At 42.7% G+C, this 18,590-nt stretch overlaps 2 protein-coding genes across 7 annotated transcripts; both read right to left on the reverse strand.

Annotated features, from left to right (window-relative positions):
• Positions 1-183: 183 nt before the first annotated feature.
• On the reverse strand, positions 184-6,651 carry c8h19orf47 (chromosome 8 C19orf47 homolog). Of its 3 annotated transcripts, none has more exons than XM_053872915.1 (8): positions 6,623-6,651; positions 4,802-4,889; positions 4,258-4,372; positions 4,106-4,187; positions 3,648-3,716; positions 3,418-3,567; positions 2,334-2,407; positions 184-1,451 (listed from the first exon to the last, which is right to left on the reverse strand). In XM_053872915.1, exons 1-8 carry the CDS (start codon positions 6,639-6,641, stop codon positions 924-926), a joined length of 1,125 nt encoding a protein of 374 aa, XP_053728890.1. In that variant the 5' UTR covers positions 6,642-6,651; the 3' UTR covers positions 184-923. The 3 variants fall into 3 exon arrangements, with proteins under 3 accessions (XP_053728890.1, XP_053728891.1, XP_053728889.1); XM_053872916.1 differs by having other exon boundaries at positions 3,493-3,567; positions 3,648-3,773; XM_053872914.1 differs by having other exon boundaries at positions 3,648-3,773.
• Positions 6,652-7,235: 584 nt separating this feature from the next.
• fosb (FBJ murine osteosarcoma viral oncogene homolog B) lies at positions 7,236-15,742 on the reverse strand. 4 transcript variants are annotated; one of them, XR_008415710.1, is made up of 6 exons: positions 14,812-15,738; positions 14,503-14,681; positions 12,605-12,988; positions 12,095-12,202; positions 9,976-11,051; positions 7,236-9,871 (listed from the first exon to the last, which is right to left on the reverse strand). XR_008415710.1 is itself a non-coding variant. In XM_053873494.1 (6 exons), exons 1-6 carry the CDS (start codon positions 14,870-14,872, stop codon positions 10,487-10,489), a joined length of 1,134 nt encoding a protein of 377 aa, XP_053729469.1. In that variant the 5' UTR covers positions 14,873-15,739; the 3' UTR covers positions 7,236-10,486. The 4 variants fall into 4 exon arrangements, 3 of the variants coding, with proteins under 3 accessions (XP_053729469.1, XP_053729468.1, XP_053729467.1); XM_053873494.1 differs by having other exon boundaries at positions 7,236-10,552; positions 10,716-11,051; positions 14,812-15,739; XM_053873493.1 differs by having other exon boundaries at positions 7,236-11,051; positions 12,635-12,988; positions 14,812-15,742.
• Positions 15,743-18,590: the final 2,848 nt, after the last annotated feature.

Consider the following 18,590-nt stretch of genomic DNA (forward strand, 5'->3'; position numbering starts at 1 on the left):
GGTGCCACTTGCTTAAAATACAACCCGTTTCCCATTTGTCAATTCTAATATCACTGCCACACTGATGTCATGAGGAGGGAAACTAACTAAAGGCTCCATCTTGAAGACGTATGGTATAAACTGGTCTGTTCCAGAGTTACACTGCACATGACAAATATGTGGAACATACAGCAGCAGAAATGGTTGGACCCTTCATTCTTTTAATAACTTATCAAGCACTTATCGAACAGGCACCGTCGTTCCTTCGACGGGAGGTGAATGTGCTCACAGCTTCTCCACATCTTTTAATATTTACATTTGCGGCGGTATGACGTCACTAAACAGGGGAAAAAAGGGTCCAGCAGCCTCAGTCAGAAAGTCTTATAACATGGCAAAGTGGTAGAAAAATATTTTTGCAGTCGTGTGAAATAATTCTACCAAATATTGCATTTGAAAATAAGAAACTCTTCTAATCATGCAAGGTTTGAACTTGGTTACAAAAAGTGTTGCGTGGTAGAAAATGTGTTTCAAGAGGTCCTATGTTTTCAGTTCACAACATTGATACTTTACAGAAATCCTACTTATGCCATTGGAGGTAAGTAAACGGTGTGTCATACGATGGTGACAAATTAGTTTAAATGTCTCTTGTAGCACAGCAACTTCATAGTGGAGCAGATGGCTATAGGCAGAAGATTTTCCGGGGAAAAAGAGCCACCATATTGGCAGCGCGAACATCATGCTCATGCTTTAAATTCATGATTACCAAAGTTAAAAATAGTGTGAGGTTTCAATTGACTGGGATACTGTTTTTTTTTTAAAGAACTATTTGTGGAGAGATGATTTAAGAATTTAAAATCAAAGCACCCCCTTGTTTTCAACAAACGGATGGGTGGGGGGTGCAACATATGGCAATGAGGAGAGGTGACATTAAAACCAAGTCTGTGTTAGGTTTTCCGGCTGCCGAGCCTTTTAAAAACACTTGCTGCCTGAACGTCCATCTGGGCTCCCGGACTGTCCCATGAGCGCGCTGCTCCAGCTGCTCCAGCTGCTCCAGCTCCTCCAGCTGCCCCTGTGCTGCTGCTGACTTTCGCGCTGGCTATGTTGGGCTTCTCCAAGGCTTTGGGCCTGGTGCTGGTCACTCGGTTCACCTGCGTATCAGCAGGCGGCATCACTGTCCTCTGCTGCGTGGTGGTCTTGCCCAGTCTCTGAAGCACGCTAACTTTGGCCGGGGCCAGGCCGTTTGAGCAGGAGGAGGTGGGCGTGTCAGGAGGAGGTAGTTTGAATTTGCCCCCCAGTCGTCGTAGCGTGGTGGGGGCTGGTTTGGCGGGTGGATCCTTCTTCTGACTGGCCGCCTTTTTGAGGACACCAGCGTACTGGAGGACAGAGCCTTCGCCATCGCTGTCATCGTTGCCATTTCCGGAACTGGCTTCCACGCCTCCAGCTTGGTCCAGACGACTAAACACGCCAGTCGGCTGCAAAATGCAAGCGAGAAATGAACCCTCAACTGTCAAATGTCGGATAAAAATAACTGACTAAATCACTGGTGATGGGCTGATGTGGCTTCATGTCCTCATTTTCAGAGCCCACCAGATGGTGCTGGTGGGTTAAAAATAACGTGAGCTTTCATTGAAATCCAAATATTTTTGAGTGCCATCTAGTGCAGCGATTCTTAACCATAGGGCCGGGGCCCATGGTTGGGCTGCGAGCGCCTCCTACAGGGCCGCTAAAAGTTTCTTTGTTCTACACCTTTGGGCCGTGAGACGCTCAGTTTTAATTAGCCTCAACGTATGGTGGCAGTAGTGTGTCACTGCATTGACTTGACAGCAGCAAATCTGTGATAGTTACGAAGTATGGAGAAGTTCTAGAAAATAAATGATAAAGAAAGTGATGTTGCCCCCCGCCAACAGTCTAAACTGTTGTTAAGGCGATACTTTCATTTACACTTTACTGATATATTCATTGGAGTTTAAATAAAATACATTATTTTTATTTTATTATTTTAAGACATGGTTTTATTATATTTATTTTATTCAGAATTTCATTCAGTTTTTCCAATTTTCTCAACAGTATGAATCAAGGGTATTTTTTTGTCTTTAGTAAATGTGATGGTTGGACTTTTTAATGACAAATAAATATCTTTGCAATGATCACATGGTTTTGATTTGTTTACGTGCAAGTAGATTAAATATGTTTGTTGATCACAAATGAAATCAAGAGTAATGAATCAGTTCTATTGAATGGGCCCCAGGTCCATTTGTTCTGCGAAAGGTGGGCCAGAGATCAAAAAGCTTCAGAACCACTGATCTGCTCATGAAGCCTCACCAGTCCATCACTACTCTGCCACAACACTTCACCTTGTTATTGCTTGTTGTGGTGTCGGCCTTTGACTCGGCACCAAGTCTTGAAAACACTGAGGTCCGCTTCAGTCCTGTACAGTTGGACAAACAAGAGGAGCAACATGACATCTTTGCTGTCTCCACACAAGACGAGCACAACACACATTCAGAGCAGAGAAGGCAGACAGGTTGTAGAAGGACTGTTTAGAAAGAGAAGTAAAAGAAATTCAGTCATCAAAATGACAACAAAGGTCACCAGCACCAACACAAGACTTAAGGGACAGAGAACAAAAGAACAAACTGAAGCGTCGGGTGGAAGAAAGGCGGATAAAGCATCAGCCAGTTAGGGGAGCAGAGGTGGGCGAGCAGCTCTGACCGGACAGAGACAGTGACGATGGAAGGATGGAGAGTGAGAGTAGAAGGGGAGCTGGACTCAGTGGAACCAGTTTAGATGTGTTGGTCAAATATCCCACTATAGATTCAACAATATTTGCTCCCTCATCTTGTGCTTGTTGCGACTGCAAGTCTGATGAAGTTTGATTCTGATTCTTAACTGTCATCTTCCTCTCCTTCTTTTGCATGGGACTTGCATTTTTTAACAATCTTCACTTGTTCCCTGTCTCTCCTCCACATGATTCCAAACCTGGCCTTGACACGGCAAGATCTGATACGAGTGGAAGGTTTGTCCTCTTTGGATATTTCTATGTTATAATCATTGATTATTCTGACATTAAGAGCATAGATTAAACACATAATTGAAAACACTAACAAGAGGGGGTTAGTGTGTGACAGGACTGAGTCGACTGGTTCGATTGGGAAAGTGGTCTTTTGTGGAAAAAAGACGACTTTTCATGATTGGTGATGAATCCAAACATCTGAACCGATTAGAAAAAGCAGAGAATTTTAGGCACTTCTGAAAAACGCTGTGTGTGAGAGGAGTGGTCCAAGCAGAGACAGGTACTACAGTGATGCATTAGTAGCAACAAAGGATCAAAGAAAGTCTAGATTAGTTGGTAGTCTTCAGTCCTACGATGGGTTAGTCGGGTCAGCGATTATTCAGGCAAGTTGCCGACGAGGCGCCGGACCACCGGGTCAGGCCTACCTTTTTTGGCCTGCTGGGCAAGGATGCGGCGTGTGCGTGCCGTGGTGCCTTTGGGCATGTTGATGATGTACTTGCCTTCCATCTCTGCTGTCACACGCCGGCTCTTTGCTGCTGGCAGCCCGTTTCCCTCGTCTGCTGGCTGACTGACAACTGAGAGACACGGAAATATGGTTCTGTCCGGATCAAACCTGCTGCTGGAGCAGAAAGAACCACGCTCCTGAGATATGTACCTGCTGTACTGCTCTTGTTCGCCTGCACGTTGGACACAGTGACCGAGAGACAGTTGTCGGTGCGACGGGCTGGAGTGGGCGGGGGAGACTCGTGACTCAAGGCGTTGGCGATCATGCGAGTGGCAGCTGAGGAGGCATTTGGGTAAGTTTGTGCCACAAGTGAGGGAAAATTTCAGGGAAAGGTTTTCAAACACTTTAATGACCCCTCATTTTTAAGTGTCAATGTAGAATGCATCAAGGCTTACGAGTAACACACTTGCCTGCAGAGACATTGTCATCAGAGGCAGCAAAAATATGAACTGCAGTACTGACAGACACAGGAAGCTCAGACTAGTTGCATTTTAAAGCTCTACTTGAACTACTGGAAAGAGGTGAGTTAAAACTAGGCACAAACTGAACCACTGATTCTTCAGGTGTCACTACAAATACTTATGACATTTTTGGATCGAAGCACTTACGAGTGTTGGCGGTTCGTCGCAGCTCAGCTTGAACACTGGTCTGACCTGAGGAAATTGCTTCTGTGGCCATTTTGCACATATCCTTAGACAGAAATGGATGTTATTGCAACAGAATCTGATGGCACTTGCAAATCAGAGTGAGAAGATGCTACCTGCCGGTGAACTTGTTTGGCATGTTTAAGAATGGCGATGATGTCACCAACGACCGTGATGCCAAGGTCTATCATGATGTCTTTGGTGAGATCCATCAACATGTTCTTCTGAATTCTGTAGAGAAAGGGAATCGGATGAATGGAAGATTCTGATCAGGACAGACAGAACCTTCACATGACACCTTTTCTTTTTTTAAAAAAGAGACCAGAACCATACTCTATCGATTATCCCCACTATAATGATCTACAGAGATACGTTTTACATTGTTTGACTTGAAATCAGCAGAGGAACGTTTCAAATGAAAACAACACTGCCACCTCCAGATGATGCATGTGCCCCTTCCCACATCTTGCTTCACAATCTCAATGTTGTGGGCAGTATTTGTGTGTGTAACTCTTGTCTCAACATGGGGCAGGCAGAAGCGCAGTTTCTGGCACATGTTTTTGTTGAAAAGCTATTATAAAATCTATTCCGGAAATCAAATGATAGCAGCCAGTCTAAAACTACAACAATGCCTCATGTCGGAATGTGAATTTAATTTACCTGTTGTCCACAAAGGAGACTGCATATGTCACAGCGAGGCCAGCTGGGATGCCTGCATCCATAAAAAACTGGATCCACTCTGACGTGGCTAAAAGAAAGGACAATCAAAATACATTTTACTATGAATAAAATAAAAACAAAAGCCATTTCCAAAGACTCTTTACTGGGGATGCCAACAACTGATCACGTGTGACAGTCTGTGCTCCGATGAATTCCCGCTGGTTGTGATGTGTCCGCTCCTCCCTACTCACTCAGCAGGAGCATGTCTGGTGTGTTGGGTCTTTCAATCTGTCATGTAAAGTTTGCATCCTGCACATGCACAGGTAAATGCAGGGAAGCGCCTTCAAATTAAATACACCATTTAAAGCACCAGCACTTGATGGAGCACAGAGAGTTTTCCGGGCTCGTGAAAGTGAAACTGCTGGTTCCTCAGCAGCAGACTGTTAGCGCAGCTGACGCTTAGCAACATCTGCCAGTCCAAGCGTGACATTTGGAATGATAAGAAATAATGATTAATTTCACCGAGCTTAGATGACCAGCGAGGTGTCGTTTGCATAAAGACGGAAATGAAAACGACCGATGCAGGTGCAGCGTTCCTTAGCCACCAAAATCTGAAACTTTTGAAAACATCCGGAGTGGAAACTTTCATAAATGCAGTGGATCCGTGCTGCAAGGTTTTTCTATTTTCTGCCACCTTGAAGAGGTATTTAAAACGTGTCTAAATTAAAATGATTTAAAGTTTATTTTTTCACATCACGGACACAGAAGGTCTCATCATTTGGATGAGATTCACTATCAATCCATGTGATCGGGATTGGAGATCGACAGCAAAAATCCTGATTGGAGCATTCCTACTCTATATATTTCATGTGACAGCTGCAGACCTACTACGGAGGTTGCCTGGCACGAGAGAATTCACATTTCAGACTGTAAAATGTCATCAAAACTGGTCACGTCACAAGTAACTGGTGGACTAACTCATTGACAGAGGTTACAAGAAATAATATCTAATCGGTTTTCTGTACATTGTCGACACATTTCTCCTCATGAGAATTCACATTTAGTAATCCAGTTAATGTCTCTCATATTTCAACCCTGAACACGCCTGTTTGGCAATTATGAATAAATTATAGAAGACATAAAGACGCTTTTGATACTGACGAGTTATAAGACACAATAATCATAGGAATAAAGCGAAAGGGCACCAAATAAAAATTACACTTAGGTGTGAGTGTGAATCCATATCCGGTGACGTAAAGTTAAGCGACAACAACGTTTCTCACCAGCTGACTAGGAACAGCTGGAGGCTATTTTTAAACAACATTGAGGACGGGAACATGGTGGGGGCTGTCGAGTGCACAAAAAGATTCGGCGAACCCACCGGAGATCACTTCAACATACGCGATTCATAACTTATAGGGAGTATTTGTTGAAACTGGCGAACTCAAAACCCACAGACGGGATGTGACCCATTCATACTGGCGACACGCCACATACACATGGATATTGTGCTGGAAAAGCAAGCGTTACTTAAGCGGAAGCGACAACATAAACCAACAAACACTAATAAAGGATATTCCGAGTTTCACACTTAACGTCCTGGTAGCATTGCACTGATTTAACTAAATATCGCTAAAGGGTTAGCATTTGCACTAGCATTGTGTTGGCCATTCATGTACCACATCCGCGACGAGGGTTTAAGTCTAAGCAATGAATGGAAAACGTTATCGGTCCGCCAAGCGCAACATTTAAACCGTGAACACAAACTAAGAATCAAAACATCTGCAAAAATCTCAGCCAACCGGGCCTTTGTGTTCTCACCTGTTGTCACAGACGCCATGTTCACATGAATGAAATGTGACGTCATCAGCCACATTTCGACGCTTTGGCTGCTGGATTAACAGCCGAATGATATGCCACTGCCACCTACAGGAAGGGAGTGGTGATTCTGAAAACATTTTTACACTTCAGTCCGCCACTAACGTCCCTCAAATCGCACGTTATATATAATAATCTACGATAAGCATTAAAATAGTCAGATTAATTTGAATAGTAGTGGCAGTAATAGTTGTGGCAGTTTTACTAACATTCCTTTTGTGGTTTCTGTAGTCACCTATTCAGTGTCCAATTGTTTGTATTCTTCATACTTTCCCCTCATATTTCTAATTTTCGTTTTTACCTAGACATTCTTGTGTTCCACCACTGCCTGATCGCGCAACAGATTTGCTTTCTAGACAGTAGAGGGCGTCAGAGACCAGATGAAGAGTATGTATTTTGCTGACGAACTCGTCAGTCGGATACTATAATTAAAAAACCTACTGATTTGACGTATGTGAATAAGTTATAGAATTAATGTACATTCAAAATGCAAAAAAGGGTCGGGGGATCAGACAGGGACCACGTTACTCATAAATTTAAAGTAGAATACCTTTAATATTGTGTTTATTTATGTTGCTTCTTCACAAATTAGAAATAACAACAGAGGATATTTGTAGTTTAGGAACAGAAGACATGAATGGACATGTTATTGTATTTGGAAAGTGGAGATGAAAATAGAAAACAGGATGAGAACTCTCACACTTCAATGGCGTTTGATCAAACAAGTAAAAAAAACAACAAGTGCACATTATAACACATAAGTTGGAAATGACAAGTTTTAAAACCTTATCAGGTTCATTTTCAACAGTATTCATTTAGTCTTTTGTGGAAATGATATTTAATTCACAAAGTTTCAGATTTCACAATAACATGGAACATTGATGAAAGGAATGCAAACTTCTTTAACAGCACACCATCAAAAATATATATAATTCTTTAGAGCAGTTGCCACAAATCCTTCCTGTCGTTTTCTTAAAACTGTTGTCAGTGAGGATAAGATGGACCGATAAAGCGATGTATAGTCACAACCCCACATCGTGTAGCACTGAGTCTCAGCACTGCAGGCTTTGCTACATCAGGTTTATGCATCAGAAAACCAGGAGAAAGACGAGTCTGAGTAATTGTACGGGACTGGTGAAAAAATAGAAATGCATTGCAACGTTCTCGTCATCATAGAAAAATAGGAGAAAAAAAATCAGTGTCCCATCTTTTATACAGTACATGTGTGTGTCGGCAGTTCCCATAAAATAGATCTCATTGTCCTTCTGTTTTCAAACCGTACGCAATAGAAATATCACTGAATCAAAGGATAATTTCAGCGAAGTACATCTAAATCTAAGGCAATAATGTAGGATGAAATACATGGTAACAGGTGCAGTTACAGTACAGAAGCCCTGCAGGCAGTTCAAAACGGTAAATTCACTGTGTTATCGTCGAACACATTCAGGTGAAGAATCAGAAACAGTGTGCTGATGAGTCTTGACAGCAGCCTCCAAGCGTCAACGAGAGGAATTGTTATTGTTGTAAACTACACGTAGCACCGCAAAATATAACCTTCTGTACATGAGAACCGTTGAATATGTTACATGTTTTTTTTTCTCACAACAGAACATATTCTCATCACATTTGCATTAAAGGTTAGGAAAAGGCATCTCCAACATCAGAACAAGCAAGAGATCTTATTCAACGTTTACAATAAAACAGGAGGTCTGCCCCTCTTCTGAGCACCAACAGAAAAGCACGTTTCGTCTTTGCATGATTCAAATAGTTTATTTTTGGAAAGTAAATGTTTCAAATACAATCAGGAATGGGCACATTCAGAATGTGATGTGGCGCGAGTGAGTGATGGCGGCGAGACTAAACATTAAACACAAACCCTTCAGTAAAACAGTTTAGTCAAAATGTTGCATCTCCATATGTGTAACATCTTTTTTATCCTTATTTGCAGTTGATAGCGTCAGCAGCTTAGGGACAGACCTCACAGAGAACAATACCACAGCCTTCTTATACCAAAGTTATAAACATACATATACTTGTATAGTGATTTATACTGTTTATAAAACATAAATACACACTGATAGAGGCAGTGACATCGTGCTTCATCTTCAGGATAAATGATTTTTTTTTGTTCCGTTAGAAAAATATTATATTTTAAAACTAAACCTCAGCAACACCGTACATTGTTCTTCATTGACAAAAATATCCCACTTAAATTTGACATTCATACTTTACAATCATGGAACATACACTGATATATACATGATACCTGTATATATGTATATGCATAAAGACTTTTTTTTCGACACAGAAACACCCCTGTAGTGCACAACATGCCTCCAAAGTTGCCAAATGAAAGAACAAGAAAAGCAATATTTCCAACAATCGTAGTAACATTAAGCGTAAACATCTTTGGAAAGAAACAAGAGTGAAGGGAGAAGTCAATGCCAAAAACACACATTTAAATTCTCACTGAAACATACAGGTAAAACAAGTTCACAGGCAAGAAAAGACACCAACACAAAACGACGTTAGCTCACGATGTGTTCCCCGGGTCTGGTTTTGTGCTGCAACCTCACTAAAGAAAGAAATAAACGGGCCAGGATCCTCTGGGAGCGGATGATAGTAAACACCGCTCAGAAGAAAGTGCAGACACGACTGGGCCCAACGTTGAGAGGTTGTCTACAAACTTCAAGAATAAAGGCATCGGGTCGCACCTGAACAGGCGAGCGGAAAGAACACAGAGCTGGTGCATTAAAGTATCGTCAGTTCAGTAATGTCGATATGTCGCTCAGGATGGAGACGCTGTGAGATACAGGCCGCACCTCCACGGTTGGCAAGAGCAGGATTATCTGTCTAGCTTAGGCAAAAAGAATTTGGCTTCATTTTCGTCCATTTGGTTCCAATATGAATAGCGAGCACCTTTAACATCAGGTCAACCTTCTTGCACTAGCAACTCTTGCGCTCCCCAAGTACATGAGCTCAGTCTTCAACATCAAAAATGGCTCAGCAGAAGACATCCATGTGCAGTGTGCATCCTTTATGAGCACTCAAGTTCTTCTGTAACGGCGGTGCCTCTTTATTCCTGCGTGAGCGGGTGCTAAAGGTTTTTTTTTGTTTTTTTTTTAGTTAAGCTGACAATCACTCTAGGTCCCAAGGGCTGGAGGGGGTCTTCGGACTCTCGGGGGTTGGAGACTTTAGAAAGAGAAACACAGAGACAGAAGAGGAGATGGCAGGATGGAAGAGGAGTTAAACAACAAATAAAGATTTAAGAAGGATGTGATATTCAGATCCCCAACCTGCCAAGTCCAAGCAGCAAATGAAGAAGCAGCAGGAGGTCGAGTGAATGAGGGGTTAGCGGTGATGCTGCTGTCGCTCACAAGATAAGAAGCTCAACAGAGGGTCCTCAGCCCCTGTTTCAGATTTGCACAACACATTTAGCAATACAAAGTAGAAGGATGGACGAGAAGAATGAGGACGCCGAAGAAGAGACGGACAACAGAGGGAACAAGGTGGGGCTCTGGCGCGTTTCCAATTATAGTTAAGAGACTGAACTCAACAAAAACTCTTTGAGTCACTTTTGTTGTCCAGTTGGAATCAAGCAACGAAATGTTTCTATCGTTCTCAATTGTGCAGCTATTGGTTCGTATGGCTCTTTATTGGAATGACTTTAAGGAACAGGCAAACTCCAATATTTCATACTAGAGTTCTTATGCTGTGCAGGCCGGCCTTCTACTCGGGCCGACTCAAGGTGTGTGCGTGCAGATTAGTGTTTATCAGTCAGTCAAAGCGCCAGCAGAGAAGGCGAGTTCAGGGAATCAGATGACTGCTCGCTACTGCTGTTCCGCTGGTTGGCACTGACCCCGCAGGCTCCCTCTGGGTAGGTGAACACAAATGAAGATGTGTATGAGGTGTTGTGGCTGCCAATGGCTGCATCGTCATGGTTACCACCACCATCACCACCAGTGTTGCTGGCCACGATGCACGGCCCGCCAGGTGCCAGCTGACCAGGGCAAAAGAAAGAACTAGAAAACTCTACCTCCTGCATTAATCCTGGCTGCGGAGCTCGGACTTGTTGTTGCTGCTGCGGCGGCTGCTGCTGCGGCTGCTGCTGAAGCGGAAGTTGCGACTGCGAGGAGGATGGATGGGCTGAGTAGGCGGGAGGAAGATAAAAAGGGTCCTCCTTCATAGACAAGCCCACGATTGAGACAGACGGCTGTAAGCTTGACGTGCTTTGCTGTGGCTGCTCCTGGTACTGGATTTTACAGTTGGGTTGATGGGCCACCAGGACAAACTCCAGACGCTCCTTCTCCTTTTGCAGCTCTGAGATCTCAGCCTCCAGCTCAGCCTTCTCTTCCTCCAGGATGTCAGTCTCCTGTTAGCAGAGGGGGAAGGTGAGGTGGGGCAGAGAGAACATCAACAAGGAGAGGTAGAAAGTGGAGGTGTTAGCAGAGGCAGATCGTTTCTGTGGGTATGAAAAGCAGCCTGTTTAGAAGGTTTAGTTTGGAGGAGACAGTGGGAGGTTCAGGAGATCAACTACAATCTGCCTCAGGAACATCTTGCACCCCTAATTAATTACACCAAAAACGCGTTATTAATTTAATTTAATTTAATTTAATTTAATTTAATTTAATTTAATTTAATTTAATTTAATTTAATTTAATTTAAACAGTTTGCTCTCCAGACAAGATTGAACATTTGTAAGTGCAGGACTTCGTGGTCCACTGATCACACTGATGCACAAGACACGTGGCAGCTAGGATGATAACAACAACAACAAACATGGAGGAATCCCTGAACAAAAGCAAACAAAAGCATCTGTTTGCTTTTGTTCAGGGATGTTTTTCCACTACACAATGGCAAGGGTTTCCACTACTCTGAATAGACTTCTTATATTCTTATATTCTTATAAAATAGATATTGATATGATACAAATATTTTCAAGACATGAAAAGAGCTTTAGTTTAAATAAGGTGATATAAAAACTTGAATATAGCCACCATCGTGATTTATTGTGATATTGTCAAATGGATGCAAAAGAAACAATATTTTGTTAAATGTATGTATGGGTCCATCATTTGATTCAGTAATATACCAAATTCATTCAAATTGGAAAAATGTGCCTTCTTGTGGCAAATATTCTTATACCATTAAACTGCGATTCATTCAGATTAATTAAGCACAAATTCTCTAATTAATTAGATTTTGTTTTTTATCGAATCCCTCCCCTAATTTTTTATTTGTTTTTACTCCATAACGTGTCAGAGGTGTAGGACCGCTAATATTAATGCAATTATCGTGGGCTCTACCATTATCATCGTCTCCTCTTCAACACTATCATTAGAGCCCACTGTTTAACAGACGTTTGACACACGAGGTGAAAGCATGCTATTATTGGCAGGCAGCGTCAAAGCCTACCGACTGCAGTCTGTCGGTGAGTTCACGTCTGCGGTTCCTGCACTTGGCCGCAGCCAGTTTGTTCCGCTCTCTGCGAACGCGCCTCTTCTCTTCCTCCTCTGGTGTCAGCTGGGAAAAGGAGCAGGAGGAAGATTGAACAGGTGAGAGGGCTTGTCTCAATATTTGGAAATATATAGTCACACAGCCGGGGAGGGGGAAGGGGATGGTGCATGCCATGTAGCCAGCCTGTGTGATGCATCGCTCAGATTATTGCCTCTTGAAGTCATAACTATGATACTAGTGTTTTACTCAGAAAGATCCCAATGATGTATTAGAATATATTGGCATCACACTGAACTATTATAATGTCACCTATATAGTGAAATGGTAATAAATTTATTTAAGATGATTTGGCGTAATGGTTAGCCATGTTGATATTGATAATTCAAATGTGGATGTGATCTGAGTGACATAACTACATCATGAGGGTGGGAGGGTTTCCACTCATTCCGCTCAAGCACACACACTTACTAACACACCAACATCTCCATCTTCACTCACAGACTCGTCTCGAGTACGGCGGCTACGGGTTCTGGACTGGCGAACGGGGCCTGGCGCCGGGCCCGGAGTGTCATCTGTTGGGGGAGTCAAGCCAGAGCCTATAGAGTAACTGGTGCTTGGCATGTCGTAAGGGTCAACCAAAGAGGAAGGCTGAGTCATGGTTGTAGTTCCCGTCGAGCAGCTCTGTCCAGAGGCCTGCGAGGAGACGAGCGTGGGCTGAACCATCCACTGCAGGTCCTGGCTGCTGGTGATGGCGGTGACCGTCGGCACAAATGATCCAGGCATATCCGCTCCAAGACTGGTCCCAGGCCCGCTGCTCACAATGCTCAAGCCAGCTCCGGTTGACCCACACTCCTAAAACAGTCCAAAGGTTGTGCAAAATTAAAAGTTGACCATGTTTTCTCAGCCAAACAAATGGATTTATTTAAAGTCTGGACACATGCAGCTAGCTGCTTCATGTGTGTTGTCCTCAATGATGTTTGCTCATCATGCACAGCGAATGCGTGTCATCTCACCACCCTTCTCTACACACATATTAAATGGTGATGCCATTAAATAGAGTGGTACTTTTATGAACCAAAGATGCAGAATAACTATGGAAGTCTTTTGCATTGAAAGCAATGCGTGTTCAACGCTAAAAAAAAAATAATTATAACTTATATAATTCAACTTACTTATAACATATATATATATATATATATATATATATATATATATATATATATATATATATATATATATATATATATATATATATATATATATATATATATATATATATATATACAAATGACAGAACAGGTAAGTAACGCACACACAGTAATGGTATTGAATACACAGTACATAACTCTTCAAATTTTATGATTTACCTTACATTTATTTACATAGATGCATATCGTTTGAATGGAGAAAATGCTTTCTTTCTCTCTCTCTCTTTGTCTCGCTCTCTCTCTCTCTCTCTCTCACACACACACAGAGACTTTTAAGTATTTGGTTTTCCATTAATATATTCTCAGTCATGGAATGAAAATATACACAATATGTGCTTATTACTTTTAATATTTTCATGTGGTAAAAAAAAGTTAGCTTAAATTCGTAATTACTTTTGTTAAACCTCCGTTAAGTATTTTCACCATTATTATTACTATTGCTGGAAATATCCTTGGATGATTAATCGAAAATCTGCTTTCTCTTCCCTCACGTAAATGTCAAATATAACTGATGTATATGGATTAGTGGAGATTGAAATAAACATCTATAGTCATTCCTGTATTCTTAGTACTGTACTTCTCTGTTTGAACTTGCTATTCCATCGTATTGAATCTATTAATTCAGCTTATATCATATTGGTAATATCTGGTCACTGTGACACAGTCCACACAGCTCACAGGTAATATGTTTGATCATAATAGAAGCACAATGTATTGATTAAAAAATAATAATTGAAGATAATAAAAAACAATAATGCAAGCAAAATGTATGATTCTATAAAAGGCCGTATTGTAAAATGAAAACGTTCATCGTTTTATGTTCTTTGCCGCTCGACCAATCAGCTTCACGATTGTGGCGTCGCTCCTTCCTCCTCCTCCCCCGGTGTCACACCCCCGGTGTTCCCCTTGGCAACGCAAAGGAACTCTCGAAAATAGAACAACGGCCTACGTCACAGCCAGTGTGAGAGCTTGTGTGTTTGTGTGTAGGAGCGATGGGCGGGGCGTATGCGCTGACGTGAGAGAGATCCCGCGCTGTGTCACCGCAGCGGAGCGGGCACGTTGTGGAAGTACGAGAGCCGGTAGCCGGCCAGACCTCACGCGATTCACCGCGCTCGAAGCTGAATTAAAAGCATAATCCCCGCGTGAATATGGGAGTACCTGCGGAGCGCTGGTGGTTGGCGGGCTCCCGAAAGAGTCCACGGAGGAAAGGTACTGCGACTCTATGGACGGAGACGAGCTTCCACGGGATCCGCTGTCTGGGTCGCCGGGGAACCCTTGGTACATCTCCCCGGGGGGACTGAGAGGAAGCAGGGCACCCGCAGAGAGCTGGAGGTCACCTGGAGCCCGGCATGAAAACTGTGTTCAACAATGTCGCTGACATAAAAACTACACATTACACTACGCGGACATGTGTTCGACTACTTTTAAAACATGACAGCAGTGAGTTTAGTCATATGAAAGACTTACCGATTATACACTGTTTATTTCCCGACGAGTTGCTCTTGATTTCTTTCCAAAAAAGTTGCATGAAGAAGCTTTAATCCGGCTCCGTTTGTTCCCGAGGTACAAGCGTCCTACACTCCTGTTATTGTGGGTAAAATCCTCGCATCGCTCTGCCTCTGTCAGATGTTCAAATACAGATCCATAGAATTCGCCGGGGGTTGTAGGTTTTACGGTGTAAAGTGGCAGATTTGCTCTTATGAATGAAGCCATCCTCTCTAGTACAACTGAGGCATCTCAGGCTCCGCCTCGGAGTTCCGCTGACGTACATGCCCATATTTGTGCTGTTGTGTTTGGTATCCTTGGTGACGTGAAGGGATTCCCTCTGAAATACACAAGCTGCCGTGTAATAATAGCGACTTTCAAATATATATAACTTATAAATATACAGACTGCCACAGAAAATAGCCCCCCATTATTCAATAATGTCTGAAACGGAACGCTTGAGGAAACTTGGATGCGATAAAAAAAAAAACGGAACTTTGACTTTGTTTCACTCCGAGTGGAACAATTTTGGAGTCTCTACTACGTCACAAAAAGAGGATATAGGTTAAGTGAAAACGTTTGTGGTCAACTTAAAAAGTAACGTGGTTTTAAAAATAAAACGTGGGTAAAATGAATAACACCAGCGACATTTGAAGGAGAAATTGTAAATAGCTAGTTTAGTAAATTTTACTGTATTGTGATAAACACACCAGCAATACACTGTATTTGTATGTACTCAGAACAGGTGAAATAAACAATGGTTTTAGCGATATATCTACTTTGATCCATAAACATTTGAGCATGTTTATTCTTCAATTATCACTTCAAATGGCGCGGGAATCGATTATCTCATCAGGATAATCCTAAACAGTAGTTTCATGGGACCCGCCCAAAGTGGGGAAAAGTCCTCTCTGGACTTGTGTAGAGACGCTCCGTGGCATCTGAAAACAGGTGGATGGTGTGAGTGCACTACAAGTGGTCCCAGATCGAGCGCATCCCGAGCCCAAGAGTGGGCAGCAAGTGACGGAAGTGAGTGGCTGTCGTTACCGACACGCGGCGACCAGAATCTCTCCCCGTGATTCATTGACACCAGGGACGGGAATGTGGCAGGTGGGAGTTGGGTCAAACGTGGCGGCTCCAGCAGGAGCGATAAGACTGTGATGTCAAGCCTGATCTGTGAGGGTGAGAGGAGGAGGAGGAGGTGGAGGAGGGGACTCCGGCTGCCGCGGACGCGTCCACGGGCGATCCGCGTTAAAGGCGTCAACACAGTGGATGAGATGGGTAGAACGACTCATTAGTCAGAGCCATATCACGTCAGAGACGAGGACTCACGGAGGACGCCGTGTCCCAACCGGGCTGCCGTTAGCGGAGCTTGACCGGGATGACTAAACCCTGGCGTAGATTCTCCAAAAATGCGCAAATGAGCTGTTGTTTAGTAATTGCACCACGAGCGAAAGTGCGACCCAAGGTCACGTATCAGAGACAGCGCCGGGGGAACCAGGAAGCAGAGCTCGGGAGCTAGTGTTAGCATTAGCTAGCTGAGCAACAGGAGGCGTGTGTGCAAGGATTTGCTCAGAAGAAACATTCAACTGTCGCGTCAAACAACCGCACGGGCACTTCACCAAACAGGGATGTTTGGCTCAAACAAAACAATAAGTCTATAGCAAACGTTTAACGCCATGTGCCGTGTATATAAATGCGTGTGTGTGTGTGTAGCGTTCCGTCGCGATGGTAACGCCGTCGCCTCTGACGTAAGCGCGTATAAATGTGACTTTTTGTTTTGTCGCTTAGCAACCAGATCCTGTAAAAAAACGACATGGCAGGAGAAGAATACAGTACGGATTCGGATGGATGGGATCTTATTTCAGTTGACACAATTCCACCCTTGATTTTTTAGCTGCCAGGGAAGAATGTCGAACGCCTTTTAACGTGAAGACGTTTGTTTTTGTCTGCGAGGATTCTCCCGGAAGTTCAGCAGCCGCCTTTCATTCAGCCCGCCATTGTTTGGTCAAGCAGGCGACTTTGTTAGTCAATCAAGACGCGTAAAAAAAAGGAAACCGAAGTCTGGATGATGAAAATATGACCCAGTTGTGCAAAACAGACGGGCCTGTCTACAGGTGAATAGATTCGAATATTAAAAATGCAGAAAAGGTTTAGAATCTCTAAAGATCAACAACAACAAAGATGCTTTAATTGCCTTTATGTCCACTGGTGGTTCTGATAGTTTTTGAATTTTCTTGACATAATTTTTAAGGGATACAGTGGCTGGTGACCAGTCCATTACATGCCTCCACGCCACATGCATTTTGCTGTTTATTGTTGTAGTTTTGTATGTGAATGAGTGAAGTAATACCATAGTTCATTATTTTCTGTTTTAACTATATGTTGGTGTCCAGTTGTTATTTTGAGTTCATATTTTCCTCACCATTAAAAGGGCAATGAAAGCCGTATTCAGAAATAATTTCAAATGCGTTGCTGAAAACCATTAAGCAAATATATAGAGGACATTTATTCAACAAATAGATTGAAATGAAGGTTGACAAATGAGGGTGTTAAATGATACTGAATAAGTTCATTTTTGTTTGCTGATGTAATTTTTATTAAATAAAAAACATCAATTTAAAAATAAATAATCTGTACACCTGTTTTACATTAGCTCTTATTTGTTTACAATAGATAAAGCATCGTGAAGTGTGAGCCCAAATAAAGTCAGTGAAGACTTGAGGTTTTGAAATGAGCCTGTCTTTACATTCAGCAGAAGGCCTACAGCTCTTGCTAGCCTTGCTAACAGGTTTTCAAACGGTCAGTAAGTCATTTGACATAAATTACTTTAGCTATCGTAACAGGAGCTGGGTCAAACATTTGCCTTATATAAGCTACTATGGCTACTATGGGAGTGATATGGCTTGTTTACAAGGTGAAGTCAATATGCCCCAGTCGTGCCTTGTATAAACAGGTTGTGTTGTCTAATTCCTCTGCTGTGCTTTGTTTTGCTTGCCTCTGTCTCTTAGCATATTTTCGGGAAGTCTGTAACTTGCAGCCTGCTCATGAGGCCTGCCCCTGTTTCCTTCTGGGAGGTTGGCCATGTTTGCTCTGTCCTTCCCCATAATATTGTTACCAAGCAACGGCGAGTTCTTGGGCCCGTCCCATTTGGAACTCTTGTCTACACCCATGCTGAGATGCAAGCCCCAGCGTTACATAACTTTCAACAGACTTTCCCCGCCTCACTGGGAGAAATCCGATCGGCCAGGAGTTTTTCTCATGCTTTGTCTGCTGTCTTCAGACGGCAGAGAAAGTTTCAACGTTGCTATGTAGACTGTTTATGAAAAAAAGCAATGCTTGATTTCAGACAGGCTATCCCACAACCTTCTTCCAGCCTTTAATGGGAGGCTTTCCTCTGCTCTTTTAAGGGTCTTATTGCACATCTTGTCTCCCTTAATGCAGTAAATCTACTTTGCCAAAGAAAAGTCTCATACAGACAGCTGGAGCTTCAAAATGAAGATGAAATGAAGTGTAACTCATCTAATGTCCATGCACCATTTCCTTGTCTACTAAATCTAGGTCAACATGAGGAAGTTTAAAATCTCTCTACGTGGTTAAACGTCATTCTCGACAACACAAACCAGTTTAATTAGATAGTCCACATCGCTGCTCACTTTGTCTGGCTTTGACTAAATGAGTGGAGGACGATTATTACACGTCTAGGCTGAATGAGGCAGCTGGTGCAACACATTCTGTGCTGTGAACTAGTTTTGAGAATT

The sequence above is a fragment of the Synchiropus splendidus genome, chromosome 8, assembly GCF_027744825.2.
Source record: "Synchiropus splendidus isolate RoL2022-P1 chromosome 8, RoL_Sspl_1.0, whole genome shotgun sequence".
NCBI classification, from domain to species: domain Eukaryota; kingdom Metazoa; phylum Chordata; class Actinopteri; order Syngnathiformes; family Callionymidae; genus Synchiropus; species Synchiropus splendidus.